The sequence below is a fragment of the Chrysemys picta genome, chromosome 2 (assembly GCF_011386835.1).
Source record: "Chrysemys picta bellii isolate R12L10 chromosome 2, ASM1138683v2, whole genome shotgun sequence".
In the NCBI taxonomy this organism is placed as follows: Eukaryota; Metazoa; Chordata; order Testudines; family Emydidae; genus Chrysemys; species Chrysemys picta.
In genome coordinates this window covers 274,259,016-274,271,709 of record NC_088792.1, presented here as the reverse complement: position 1 = coordinate 274,271,709, position 12,694 = coordinate 274,259,016, and the positions used below count along the sequence as shown (strand labels likewise).

General features: G+C 41.9%; 1 protein-coding gene across 1 annotated transcript in view; it reads left to right on the top strand.

Annotated features, from left to right (window-relative positions):
* KCNQ3 (potassium voltage-gated channel subfamily Q member 3) overlaps positions 1–11,676 on the top strand; it is a 257,211-nt gene extending 245,535 nt beyond the window's left edge. Inside the window, exons 13-15 of the mRNA XM_005288823.5 lie at positions 1,082–1,180; positions 1,799–1,883; positions 2,843–11,676. Of these exons, the coding sequence (XP_005288880.2) occupies positions 1,082–1,180; positions 1,799–1,883; positions 2,843–3,580 (922 nt within the window). The 3' untranslated portion in view covers positions 3,581–11,676. The remainder of the gene's footprint in view (positions 1–1,081; positions 1,181–1,798; positions 1,884–2,842) is intronic.
* Positions 11,677–12,694: the final 1,018 nt, after the last annotated feature.

Below are 12,694 nucleotides of genomic sequence, written 5' to 3'. Positions count from 1 at the left end.
CTGCAGGTAAACAAACCGTCCCAGCCCGCCAGTGGATTTCCTTGATGGCCTGCGTGCCAAAGGTTGCCGATCCCTGATACAGTCTGACCTCCTACATAACATGGCATGGACTTTCACCAAGTAATCCTTGCATCGAGCCTGTAACTTGTGGTTGAACTAGAGCAAGGCACTTAGTTGACTAAGTCCCATTTTCAAAGGTAACTTAGTCATTTAGGAACCTAAATCTCATTAGATGTCAATGTGGGAACTGGTTAGCTAGCTCCTTTCTGCTCCTTTGTAAATCCCAGCCTAGATTCTTACCCATACTTACCTGAACCTATGGATTCTGTATCATTTGAATGGAAATTTCAGAAAAGCAAGTGGTTTCCTTAGCTTTCCAGGTTTTTCACTTCTGGTCATGTTGGAAATACCTGTATGGCTTTTCATGCTATGTTTTAACACTTCTAGATTAGAAGTGCTTGAACATGGGGAAATAATTTTAAAAGAAGTTAACGGAACATGTGAGAGCCTTCAAAATGTTCCATCCAGTTTGGTTCCAAATATAAGCAAATGTTCTGCAGGTGGGATTCTTTGTGCAGCCTGAAGTGTCTATTTTTTTGTTTCAAACCACTAAAATAATTAATAATAATGAAAACTATGATGGTAACTAAATATGAAAACTGCTAGAAACTTCTTAGATTATTAAAATAGTTATAGAGGATTGCAAATATTGCGCCAAATTCTGTTCCCATTCTGCTGGATTAAATCTAGAGTGTCTCCACTGAAATCACGGGGAGCAGCAGCTGTTTTTGAGTATTTCTGTAAATCAAGCCACTAATTTAGGAGCATAAATATGGCTCTTGGTGCTACTTTTAAATGCCTAAGATTGAAAATTGTGGCCTAAGTGACTTACCTGTGGTCACACAATGAGTCAGTGGCTGAGCTGGGAATCCCAGGCTATTGCCCTAACACTAGACTCACTCCTTCATTGTACTGCTGAGATAGAGATTGCAGGAGGGATACGGCGCAGTTTTCATTTCCTGTAGGTGTTTAAAGACGACGTTAGGCATGTTTATCATATCTTGTTCTTTTCTTCTTTCAGAGTAGATATGATTTTTACCCCTGGACCTCCGTCTACTCCCAAGCATAAGAAATCCCAAAAGGGAGGAGCTTTTTCTTACCCTTCACAACAATCTCCCAGGTGAAGTGATTCTGCTTAACATTTCGTGTCCTAAATTTTTTGCAGTTACTGCCATCACCTAGCCAACGTGGTACCATGTTAACAGATGTTGAATGTGAAATGCTATCAGTTGGAATGAGCATTTGTTATCATAAGATAGTGGATTTTTGGCTGACAAATTACATGCTGGAGAAACATCCTTCTCTTAACTTAACTGTGCAGAAATAGGGATGGCAGAAAAAAGACTGGATATTCTGTAATGGATTGAAGGTGTTGTATAAGAACATTGGATGGTGAGCCTGATTCACCACTGGGCTACTCCAGTTTTACTCCAGTGTAGCTCTGTTGATTTTGGTTCCCACTAAACCAACGTAAAGCTGGAGTGATGTGGTAGCTAGTCAGGTCTGTGTTTTTATATATACTTGGCTTGTAAGCTCTTTGGAGAAGGGGCCATCTTTTTGTTCTGTGTTCGTATAGCGCCTGGCACAATGGGCTCCTGCTCTATGACTCAGGTTCCTAGGTGCTAAGATAGTAATAATAATAATAATTAATAACCTTTTACTTCTGTTATCTTACACAAATAGCTTGCTGTAATAAAATGGAACATGAAGTGCTAACTAGACTATTGGTTCTTTTTAGAAATGATCAATATGTAGCCAAAGCATCCACAGCAGATACTGAAGACCAAAGTATGATGGGCAAATTTGTGAAAGTTGAAAGACAGGTATGTAGTTTCAGGATTAAAAGAAAGAGACTTTTATGTTAGTTTTCCATGAAGCTGCTAGTTAACTGAATAGTGCATGTTTTACAAAGCAGTTGGTGCATCTTCATTTTGGTTGGTGGGATGGGCCCATGCCATGAAGTTTCAATCCAGATTTCCTACCTCCTCAAAATTCATCATTGTTCAGATCTGGCACTTTGCTTTTGGGCTATCCCTGAATATTTGTCTGTACGTGATACTCCCTTTGCTGATGCTGATAGCGTATTCAGAAGGATGGCCTCTACTTGAGAGGTGCCTTTTTGTGCCAACGGTTGAATTGTCCATGCAGATCACAGCACTTGCACTTCTAAATATATGACTGTGTGCGCAAAAAATGTGAAGGTGCAATGGCTTGGATTTGCATCAGCAGTTTATTTGGTGGATGTAAAAATGCAGGCACAAATTGTTCCCACAGGAAAAGGAAGTCAAGCCTGAGCTTTAACCCTCACTCAGAAGCAACAACTAGGAGTTCAGTGTCCAGGGCCAGGTCAGTCCTTGGCCTTTCTATTGTGGTTGACAATTAAAGCTACTAATCATGATGTGGGTCTTAGTGATATGGACACTTTCCCATTAGGAACAGTACTCAGACCACCAAATCACCATAAATGGTAACAACTTTTGATCACTATTTATATTTTCTGGGCTTTAACTACTGACTGAGAACTGAAAAAAAGAAAGAAGTTTGTTCTCTCAGAATTCATAGAGTCAGATAAAACAAGTTCAGGTAAATGGATCAGGCAGCTAAAACATACTTTGCACCCACAGGCTCCAATGAAAAAACCACAGCGTTCTCCTGTAGCTGCCTTTGTGACAGTGGTAGCATAGCATTGCTCAGGGAAATGTGCCCATGGAAACAACTGGTGTTTGTTGCATTGAATGACCTGCCATGAACTGTTTGAAATCTCATAACTGGTATTTTTCAGGTTCACGACATGGGGAAGAAACTGGATTTTCTAGTCGATATGCACATGCAACATATGGAGCAGCTGCAAGTACAAGTCACGGAGTTGTGTCCTTTGAAAGACGCTGCCTCCCCAGCAGAAGAGAAGAGAGAGGAAAACAGATACTCTGAATTGAAAAGCATAATCTACAAATACTCTGAGCCTTGCACTCATGAAACTCCTTATAACTTCCACCAGGTTCCAGTACACAAAGTCGGTCCATATGGTTTCTTAGCACAGGATCCAATGAATTTTTCGCGCCCTTTTTCATTAGGTGGGCAAAACTCTGGCAAGTTGCAGGCCATGCCTTCTTCGACTTCATATGCAGAAAGGCCAACAGTTTTGCCTATACTCACATTCATAGACTCCCGAGTAAGGTACCAGTCCCAAGGGGACCTGCAGAGCCCCAATTCCGACAGGATATCTCCAAGGCAGAAAAGGAGCTTGACAAGAGACAGCGACACCCCATTATCCCTTCTTTCCGTCAACCATGAGGAGCTTGAACGCTCCCCGAGTGGATTCAGTATCTCCCAAGACAAAGAAGACTTCCCTTTTGGTCCAAATGGAGGATCAACCTGGATGAGAGAGAAACGCTACCTAGCAGAGGGTGAAACAGACACAGATACTGACCCTTTTACACCAAGTGGCTCCATGCCTTTGTCTTCAACAGGGGATGGGATTTCAGATTCAATATGGACCCCTTCAAACAAGCCAGTTTAAAAATGGTTGGTGGGGGGGGTCACTGGTTGACTTCTCCGTGTAATGTAAACATACTTTGTATATCTCACTTACTGTACACCCAAAGCTTACTAGTTCAAAACACCGATGGCTGCATAAGATGCATGTGGTATTAGTGGTAGTCATTCTGCACCATTTCATACAATTTACTAATGCAGTTTTTTTCATGCTACCAAAACTAAGCAGCATAGTTTTGAGCATGGTTTGCATGACTTTACACTATATAAATGGTACAGCTAATTTCTTCTGTGATACATATCTATCTGATGTTCTTCAATATAATGAGGGTTAGAGCAATGCCAGGTGAGAGGTGATGGTTCATGCTACTTTTTTTAAACAGAGCAACAAAGCAAAAATAGTTTCGGGAGCAATGTTCTGATGTGGAAATGTATATAAATTATTTGCTCCAGATCAATGCCCGTTTTCCAATGCAAGTGAATAATTCTCTATCCAGACTAGCCAGAATCTTCCAAAATTTTTAGCAGGGAAAAGGTCAGATCAAAGTGTGTTACTGATTTAACATAATTTCTGTAGCTGAAAGATTTCTCATGTCCCCTATCATACAAGTATGACTGTATCAAATGCAAAGTAAAACAGACATTTGAGATTTGCAAAGCCATTTGGGGGAATTAGAAACACGTATTCCATTAATGCAAATCACAAATCTGAATCCCTTTGACTGCTGCTTTGAAAATCTCCATCGGAGGTTATAAAACCACCACTAGTGTGATTACAATCAATCTTATTTTGTAGAAAATACTTTGCTCGTTCTATTTATTTGTAATAGGGCCAAACTTCCCACTGAGATTGGTACAAAACTACCATCAGCTACAAAAGAAAGTGTGTTTAATGTAGGGAACTCCTGGGTTTTACTCTTAGCTCCTTTACTGACTCATGTCATGTTGGGTAAGTCACTTAATTTATCTGTGCCTAAGTTTCCCCATCTGTAAAATGGGGATGATACTTCCCTACCTCACATGGGGGGGAGGCTCAATTCACTGATGTTTTTAAAGCGTTTTGAGACCCTCAGATGTAAGGCACACGAGGTGTGCAAAGTACAACTACTCTATTTAATGGGAGTTCCATATTCAGGATGTTGGCAGGAAATGGCCTATTGTTTCTTGTGTAAACGGACTAATCTAAATAAATGTATGACATGATTAATAGCATATTTCTAAACAATGCCACAAGCAGGGACAGATCCATTCCCCGGCCCCATCCAGGTATCTCAACTGGGCACAGGAGCTTTTTGAGAGGGAGTGGGGAAAGAAACTTTCCCACAAGGCCATGGGGCAACAATGGAACCACGGCTTGGAAGCCGTTCCAGCCTAGCGGCTGGAGTCATCACTACCGAGGGAATAGTGGAACATAGGAGCCAGGACGTATACTCTAGACCTGGCTTGCTCAAGTACACCTTGTGTGCTGGGGCCTGGGAACTGCCGTGAAGCAGAGCTCCAAGCTGTGCAGGGGCTTGTGTACCGGATGGGGCTCATCACCAGATCCTAATGCCTTCGCTCCTTATGTAATGGAGCCGCACAGGCTCTGGCCCACATCCTCAAAGGTACTTGTGCACCTAACTCCCACTAATTTCAGTGGAAGTTAGGAGCCTAACGAACTTTGAGGATGTGCGCCTGTGTTACTCCATACACACCTGCAAGGGATTAGCAATGGGAATTGGTCCTAAGTATCAGAGTGATGACCAACAAGGACTACTCAGTTACTGCAAAATATATCAAGTGGTTACGCTTTATCTCGCTGGAACCTGATATGAAACATGATGACAGTGAGATATCACAGTGACTCCTGCTAGATCTTGCCTGTTAATAAGGAAGTTAATGATGGCCACCATTGTAGTTGCACCTTATCTTGTGATGACAGCCTGCCTAGCTGCCCCGTGCCCTCCCCTTTACCCGCACAACTGATTTGCCAACACTGGGCTACTGAGAGGTTGCAATCACAGTACAGCATTATCCTCCGTAGACTCTAGGGACGGCGCCTGCATGAGGAGAGGGTCAGCTGGGTGGCCTAACAGGTTGTATCTATCTAATGAGTGACTCAGCCATGATTCTGTGTTTTCCACAAGGGGCTCCCTAGCGATGTATGCTAAGTTTTCGGGCCCATACGCTGAGGCGTTGTGCAATCCTTCCTCAAGCAAAGCTCTTCCTTGCTTTTCCGTGGGTGTCTGATCGAGTAAGAAGAGAGTGAAACCTAAGGTGTAGATTGTACAATTTAGCAGAGCCAGGGGCAGTGTGGCGCTAGCATCCCCAAGGGGGAACGCAAACAGGTAGCGATGCTTTTCCTGGAGCCAATGGCCAGGCAGATCCATGCACCTGCTTCTGCACCCTTTCATGGGGTGTAACTTCCTATCCTCCATCCAGAGAGCTCTGCTGGCTAGTGCCTGGGAGTAGAGCTGGAGGTGCAGCACCCCTGCCCATCACTATGCTCTTCTCCTTCACTGTGCACCCCGAGGACCAGACACCATCTGACCCTTAAGTTAGGGTCCTCAAGATTGGGCCCACTGAAAGCTTTGCCTGAGTAAGGACTTAAGGATTTGGCCCACGGAAGCCACAATGAACTGACCATTGTTTGTCTTGCTGGTACTGTCTTGTAGCGATAAAGCTTAGCATTGTTAGTGCACGTGGTCCTGCAGCAAGGTAGTGAAATACTTCGGCCTGGTTTTCCAGTGTGCCCCTGCCGCAGGGTTTCGCACATCCAACTTACACACAGCACTTCAGGGGAAAGTTGCCTTGTTGGTTTCTGCCCGCCTATCATTGTGTCTATTTATTGACACTTCAAAGAGTTGATGGTACCTCATGAAAATCATTTTATTTAGGAACCATTCTGCTTGTGTGTTTGATATTTTTTTTTTTTGGCCTTTTGTCTTTTCTCATTCTTCAAAACCATTTGAAAGAATATAGGATCTTTTTTTCCTCAAGAGTTCATCTGCTCCTGCTGCTGCTTCCTCCTCACCTGAAATCATAATCCATCACTTCTTCAGCTAGTGCAAATTGTCTTAGTTCCACTCGAATGAATGAAGTGGCATCATTTTATTCCAGCTGGGGATCTGTCCTGTTAATGACTTCAGGTGACAAACTCATTGTGCACTAGATCCTCACCTACTGTAAACTGGCCTACCTCCATCGAAGTAAATGGAGCTGGGCCAATTACACTAGCTAAAGAGGGGGCTCGATATGTGCAGATGTTCTGTTCTTAGATTAATGACCGTAGTGACATGAGGCCTGATTTCTGTAGCCATTTTGTGTACATTGATCTCAATAGCTGTTCTGTGTTTGGTTCCATTACACACCCCACATTAGAGACATAGAGAAAATATCTGTCAGAGGTAGAACTGTTTTCAGTTAGGGCATTTTCACAAGTTTTCTAGGCAGCGTCAATGATTCTTGGAAGTACCTGCATTGAACTTAAAGCCGTGTTTTACGTTACACGAGTGCATGGTAGTGGATTTGTCCCTTCTGTGTTATGGTTGAAGGAAAAGCTCTGTCTCTGTTTATAATACTATTTCACTGATCCATGACAGAGTGAAATTGTATGTTATTAGTTACAAGACAAATATCCTTGATTTTTCAGAGGTGCAAAGCACCTGCAGCTCTGGTTGAAGTTGTGGATATTCAGCCCCTCGGAAAATCAGGCCCTTTGTGTCTAAAACTGGGCAACCAAAACTGAAGGCACCCCAAATTAAAGGCCGCTTTGGAAAATGTCGTTCAGAATGTATCCATTGACTGCAGCAAATGCAGTGCACCTCTGTACCCCTCACCACCCTATTTCATCCCTCTGCATTGGAGTTAAGGCTTTAAAAGCCACCGTCTAGCCCTAAGCCGATACAGCAATATAGAACTAAACCTTGACAGTGTTAAATCTAGGTGAATATTTTAGCGAGTTACAGCACTCTTTAAAAAAAAGCGGAATGTGAAATAGAGTACAGAATGCTCTGAAAAAAAAGGAAACAAACAGAATACTTTAATCTTAAGGGGACATTATTGGAAGGAAACAAACTAAGTCAGGGTAAGGGTTGGATTTCGCCAGTATGTCTACGTAGCACAATGTGGTCCTAAAGGGGCGAGGGGAAGGGGAATATCACTGACTACCCTACCGTGTCTGTACTTAGTAGTTGAATTGCCTTAAAGTTGAACGATCAACCCTGGGCTGTGAGCCCTGATTTGACTTGATATGCAGCACTGGAGAATTTTACTGTTTAAAAGGGGAAAGCAATGCATAGCTTGGGAACACAGGGTAAGACTAATGCAGCCACACAATGAAATATTAATGATATTCTTAAAGTCAAAGTAGGGCTGCCTCTTAGTATTTGATTGTAATTAAATACGTGGCTAGGCCAGACATAACTGCTGGGCTCCTCTGAAATCCACAGAGTTGACATCTGGGGGTCTTCTGTAACAGAGATGGGAGGAGGCCGAGTTCTGCATTCAGGAGGTCTGGTTAGCGCATTTTAATGTGTGTTGTCCATCACACCTCACAGATCTGACACAGCTCACTCCTCCCTTTGGCATAATCTATGTGGAAAGTCCTTTGCACGGAGCAACAGCTGGGTTGAGACTATGGGTGTAGATAAACGCTGCTTTTCCGTATCAGCACTTGCCTGCACTCACTCAATTTAGCCTGTAATAATTCATCATTTCAGGTTTAGCATTAGTGCTGACCAGTGGAAAAAAAAGATATTTATAATAAAGGATGGTGAAGCACTGGAATGGGTTACCTAGGGAGGTGGTGGAATCTCCATCCTTACAGGTTTTTAAGGTCAGGCTTGACGAAGCCCTGGCTGGGATGATTTAGGTGGGGATTGGTCCTGCTTTGAGCAGGGGGTTGGACTAGATGACCTCCTGAGGTCCCTTCCAAGCCTGATATTCTGTGATTCTATGACTCTATGTAGATCACCTATCAAAGTAAGACCGTGTCAGTTAGTTAGAATCAGGACACTGCATAGCATTAAAATCACAATGTAACAAGCGCATAATTTTTAAATAAAGCAGGGCCATATACTTTGAATAGCAAGGGGCTAAGAAGATGGGTGGGGGGCACCTTGCTCAGTCTTTATCCAGGCAAACCACCAAATCAGTGAGAGTTAGCCTGAGCACAGACTGAGGAAAAACTAGGAAAGGATCTCTAGAATTGGTCAAAAGTTGTAATACTATATTTTACAGTGTACAAATATCACCCTTTACTTACAGGATACGGTGGACAGGAAATAGTAGGTAGCGGCATAATAATGAAAGAGGAAGTACTATCTTTTGTTGTCCAAACCAGAAAAGCAGGTTAGTTCCTAAATATTTTTTTTTTGCCTACTCAGCAGAGAAGCACCCAAACGTTGATTCTTCTGTATGGACCAAACCAAGATCTCAGACCCATTCATGCCCAAACTTTTTGGGAAAGTCCAGATTCAAACTTTGCATCTTGAAGCCATCTGTACTGCTAAGTGTAACTACAAAGTAATCTGCAGGGACACTTAACTACTCTGCACTTGTTGTGTATTATCTAATATGTCCATTAGGGCCCTGCCCCCATCCGGTGTAAATTGGCATAGCTCTTTTCAACTTAATGGAGCTGCACCAGATTACACGAGCTGTAGAGCTGGCCCTGTGAGTCAAAAATTTCAAAACCTTCCTCTAAAACTGTGCCCACCAGAATCATGTGTGAATCCCAGGTTTATGTGTGCAGACTGGCCTTTGCGTATGCAAGTCGGGGAGTTAACTGTCTACAGGATACTGCGTGTGCATTTCCTGATTGTGCATTCAAATGTGGGGGAAGGGGGGTTGCATGTGCACATAAAATGGAAGACATTTGGAAATCTGGTTCTGAACATTTGAAAGTCTGAAAATTTAGCCCCACGTGCCTTTTCTTAATGGATAATGTAACTAGCCACAAGGGCCCAGTTCCTCAAAGGTAACGAGGCTCCAAATGGAAATTAGGAGCCTCAATGCCTTTGAGGATCTGGTCCTAGGTTCTAATCATGTGACTATAATGGAGTAGGGTTAATAGTTGTAATTTGTACATTTACCACAGAAGTGACATGATATTTGTGCTCTGTTGAAATAAAGGACAGTGTCCAGGATTATTAGCTTGCATTAAAGCAGTACTTAAAAAGCCATGTGCTGTTTTGTAAAGTAGGCTTACCACATAGAGGCATTGCTCAGTATTTGACTTGACAGTGGCATCTGAAGCAGCATTAATTTTCGTAGCAGGAGTGAAGTGGATTTACACCATTCTTCTGTTAGCACCTGGAGTTGGTTTTACTGCTAGCAATTACAGCTGGGTCAGGCCTTCTTTGAGTCTGGGCTGACACTGACTCTTTGTTTACATAATTAACCTTAAATAGGATTAAATGTCTGAATCCATGCTTTGCTAACTCTTAATGCCTACTAGGGACCAAGCATCTATTTCGGGGCTTAACAATGCTTCTTGCAATATGACTCTCACTGTATTCATCTTCCATAATTGGCGAGTATTTAGGGCTTTATCCCGTTCTCCCTAAAGTCAATGGTTAACCTCTCTTTCAATGGGAGCAGGGGAAGGTCCTGGTTGTACGGTACAAACTACTAATCTTTATTTATTTATGGATTGAGTCTCTCAGCATTATTCCTCCTGAAATGGGCACATTTTTGTTAGCTATGTTTTTACGCTGACTCTCTCAAACAAGTAAAGCACATATATCATTTTTTTAAAGGTAATCTCTGTTTACATTGTACAGCTATCCTTGCAGCTTTATTGTCATCTAAACTCCTTTTCCCTAAAAAAAAAAAATTTAAGGGTTTCATTATTGCAAGTGCACATGCCATGAAAAATTATTTTGTTTTATCAAACTCAGTTTCATGGTCCATTTATGGAGTTTGTTCCTTTAAGAAAAATCTAATAAGTTTAAATAATAACTATTGGCTTTTCTTAGGCTTGATCCTATAATGGTTTAATATGTATAAATCCCATAGAAATCAATAGGACTTTAGCATGTGGAAGGACACCAGACCTGTCCCTAAAATGACTTTGGGTTATGTTTGCTCTGCTTTTGTCCATATCTTTGCTGCATTGTTTAAGATTCTAGGAGGAAATAGTTGAAAGGTTTTATTGCTGCAAATTGTGGGCCAGGATCCTGCATGCTAATTCACACTTGCATGAAATCCTACTGACTTCAGATGGGCTTTATGTAAGCATAAGGGTCCACCGGTGGATCAGAATGGGATGGGCTGGGCGCTATAGCAGTCAGAAAATGCAGATTAAAGGAGCAAATTCAGCTCTGCTATGACTCTGTGGATTACAGTGGAAACTGACACCAGGACTGAATTTGTCCCTGTAACTGCAGAATATGTGACGAAGAGCCAGATCTTGCATCCTTAGACACCCCAGACGCCCATTGAGTTAGCTTGGCATTTCAGGCGCACAAGGAATGCAGGCCTAGAGTTTCCAAAGTAACTCGTGAGTTTGGAGTGGTCTTGATTTTTGGGTGCCCATTTTAAGACACCTTTGAAGGGCTTGATTTTGAGTGGGCCAGCGCTCTGCACTTCTGAAAATCAGGCCACTTTGGGGTGTCTTAAGTTGGACACCCCAAAAATTGAGGCCCTGCACAATCACAGGTCACTTCTGAAAATTTAGGCTGCAGGATCTGATCTTTAACAAGCAGCTTTTTAACCATTTCTAGTGCAGCTACGTGAGGCAAAACAGTGGAAGTGGGATCCAATTTTCATTCTTAAAAATATGCTAAGATGTAAGGTTACATAGCCAACTGCATTTTGTTTTGTAGTTTAGGGCATATGATTATTACTAGTATTTGTGCCTTGCTCACTGAAATTTTCTCCAGGCTACAAAGATGCTTTTCAGATTCTGGCTGACAAGGGAACACAACTTTTATACAAGTGGCCTTTAGTGCTCTTTATAATATTATTTATTGTAATTTTTAAACTGTATGTGTAATTTATATTCTGGCACTGTCCGATATTTGAACAACTTTAATATGTTTATTTCAATATATTATGCAAACAATACTTCTTACCTGATTTTTTATGTTCTGTCTTTAAAAACTTGCACCACTTATTAATAAATAGAAATTTCAATTATCATGTGGAGGAGTTTCATTTATTTTTAAAATCTGTGTTAGAATCAGGCAAGTGTGAGGAACACGGGGCCTAATTCTGCCCCCAGCTGAAGTCAATGACAAAGTTCCCATTGACTTCATCAGTGCAGGATTGTTCCAGGGCACTTTCCTTGCTCCTGCAAGTCGTCCCATGGAGATCTGGGTGGGGGAATTGCCCCAATATCTATATCCTCTTTTGGTTCAATTGCAATAAGAGTTACTCCCAGACATTTAATAGGAAAAGAAGTGTATTAAAAATAGAAAACCAGAAATTCAAAACAGCTACTAACTTATTAAAATATAGCCAAGTTACATGCAAAATATAATATTCACAATGTAAAAGTGTTATTGGCACATCTACACAGCAAAAAAATCACCCAAAATGGAACAGTGAGTCTTAGAACCCAGGTCAACTGATGTGGGCTCACGCTGCCAGGCTAAAAATAGTAGGGTAGATGTTAGGGCTCAGACTGGACCCCAGCTTCTAAGACCCTTCCCCCTCGATGGATTTCAGAGCCAGGCTCCAGCCTCAGCCCAAAAGTTCTATTTTTAGCCCTGCTGGGAGAGCCCGTCAGTTGACCTGTGCCTTGAGGCCTCACATAAATCTGCCCTGAATCTGCTTATATGGAATAAATGTATCTACTGGTTAAAACATGGGACTGGGAGTCAAGGTTCCTGGGTTCTCTTTCCAATTCTACCGCTGACTTGGTCTGTGGTCCTGGGCAAATCAGTTCATTTCTGTATGCTTCAATTTCCTCATTTGTAAAATTGGTATCATGCTACTTACCTATCTCACAGGGATGTTGTGGGGCTTTATTAATGATTGATGTTTTGACATCCTTAGAGGAAAGGTGATATAGATGTGCAAAGCCTTGTTATTGCTAACTTACCCAAAGCGCTGTCTGTGACCAGATTCATGTTGTAGTTTTCATCGGGATAATACTTTGTAATGCATTTTTAAAAGTTTCATTTTCATTATCGTTGTTTGGTGTGGCTGTATT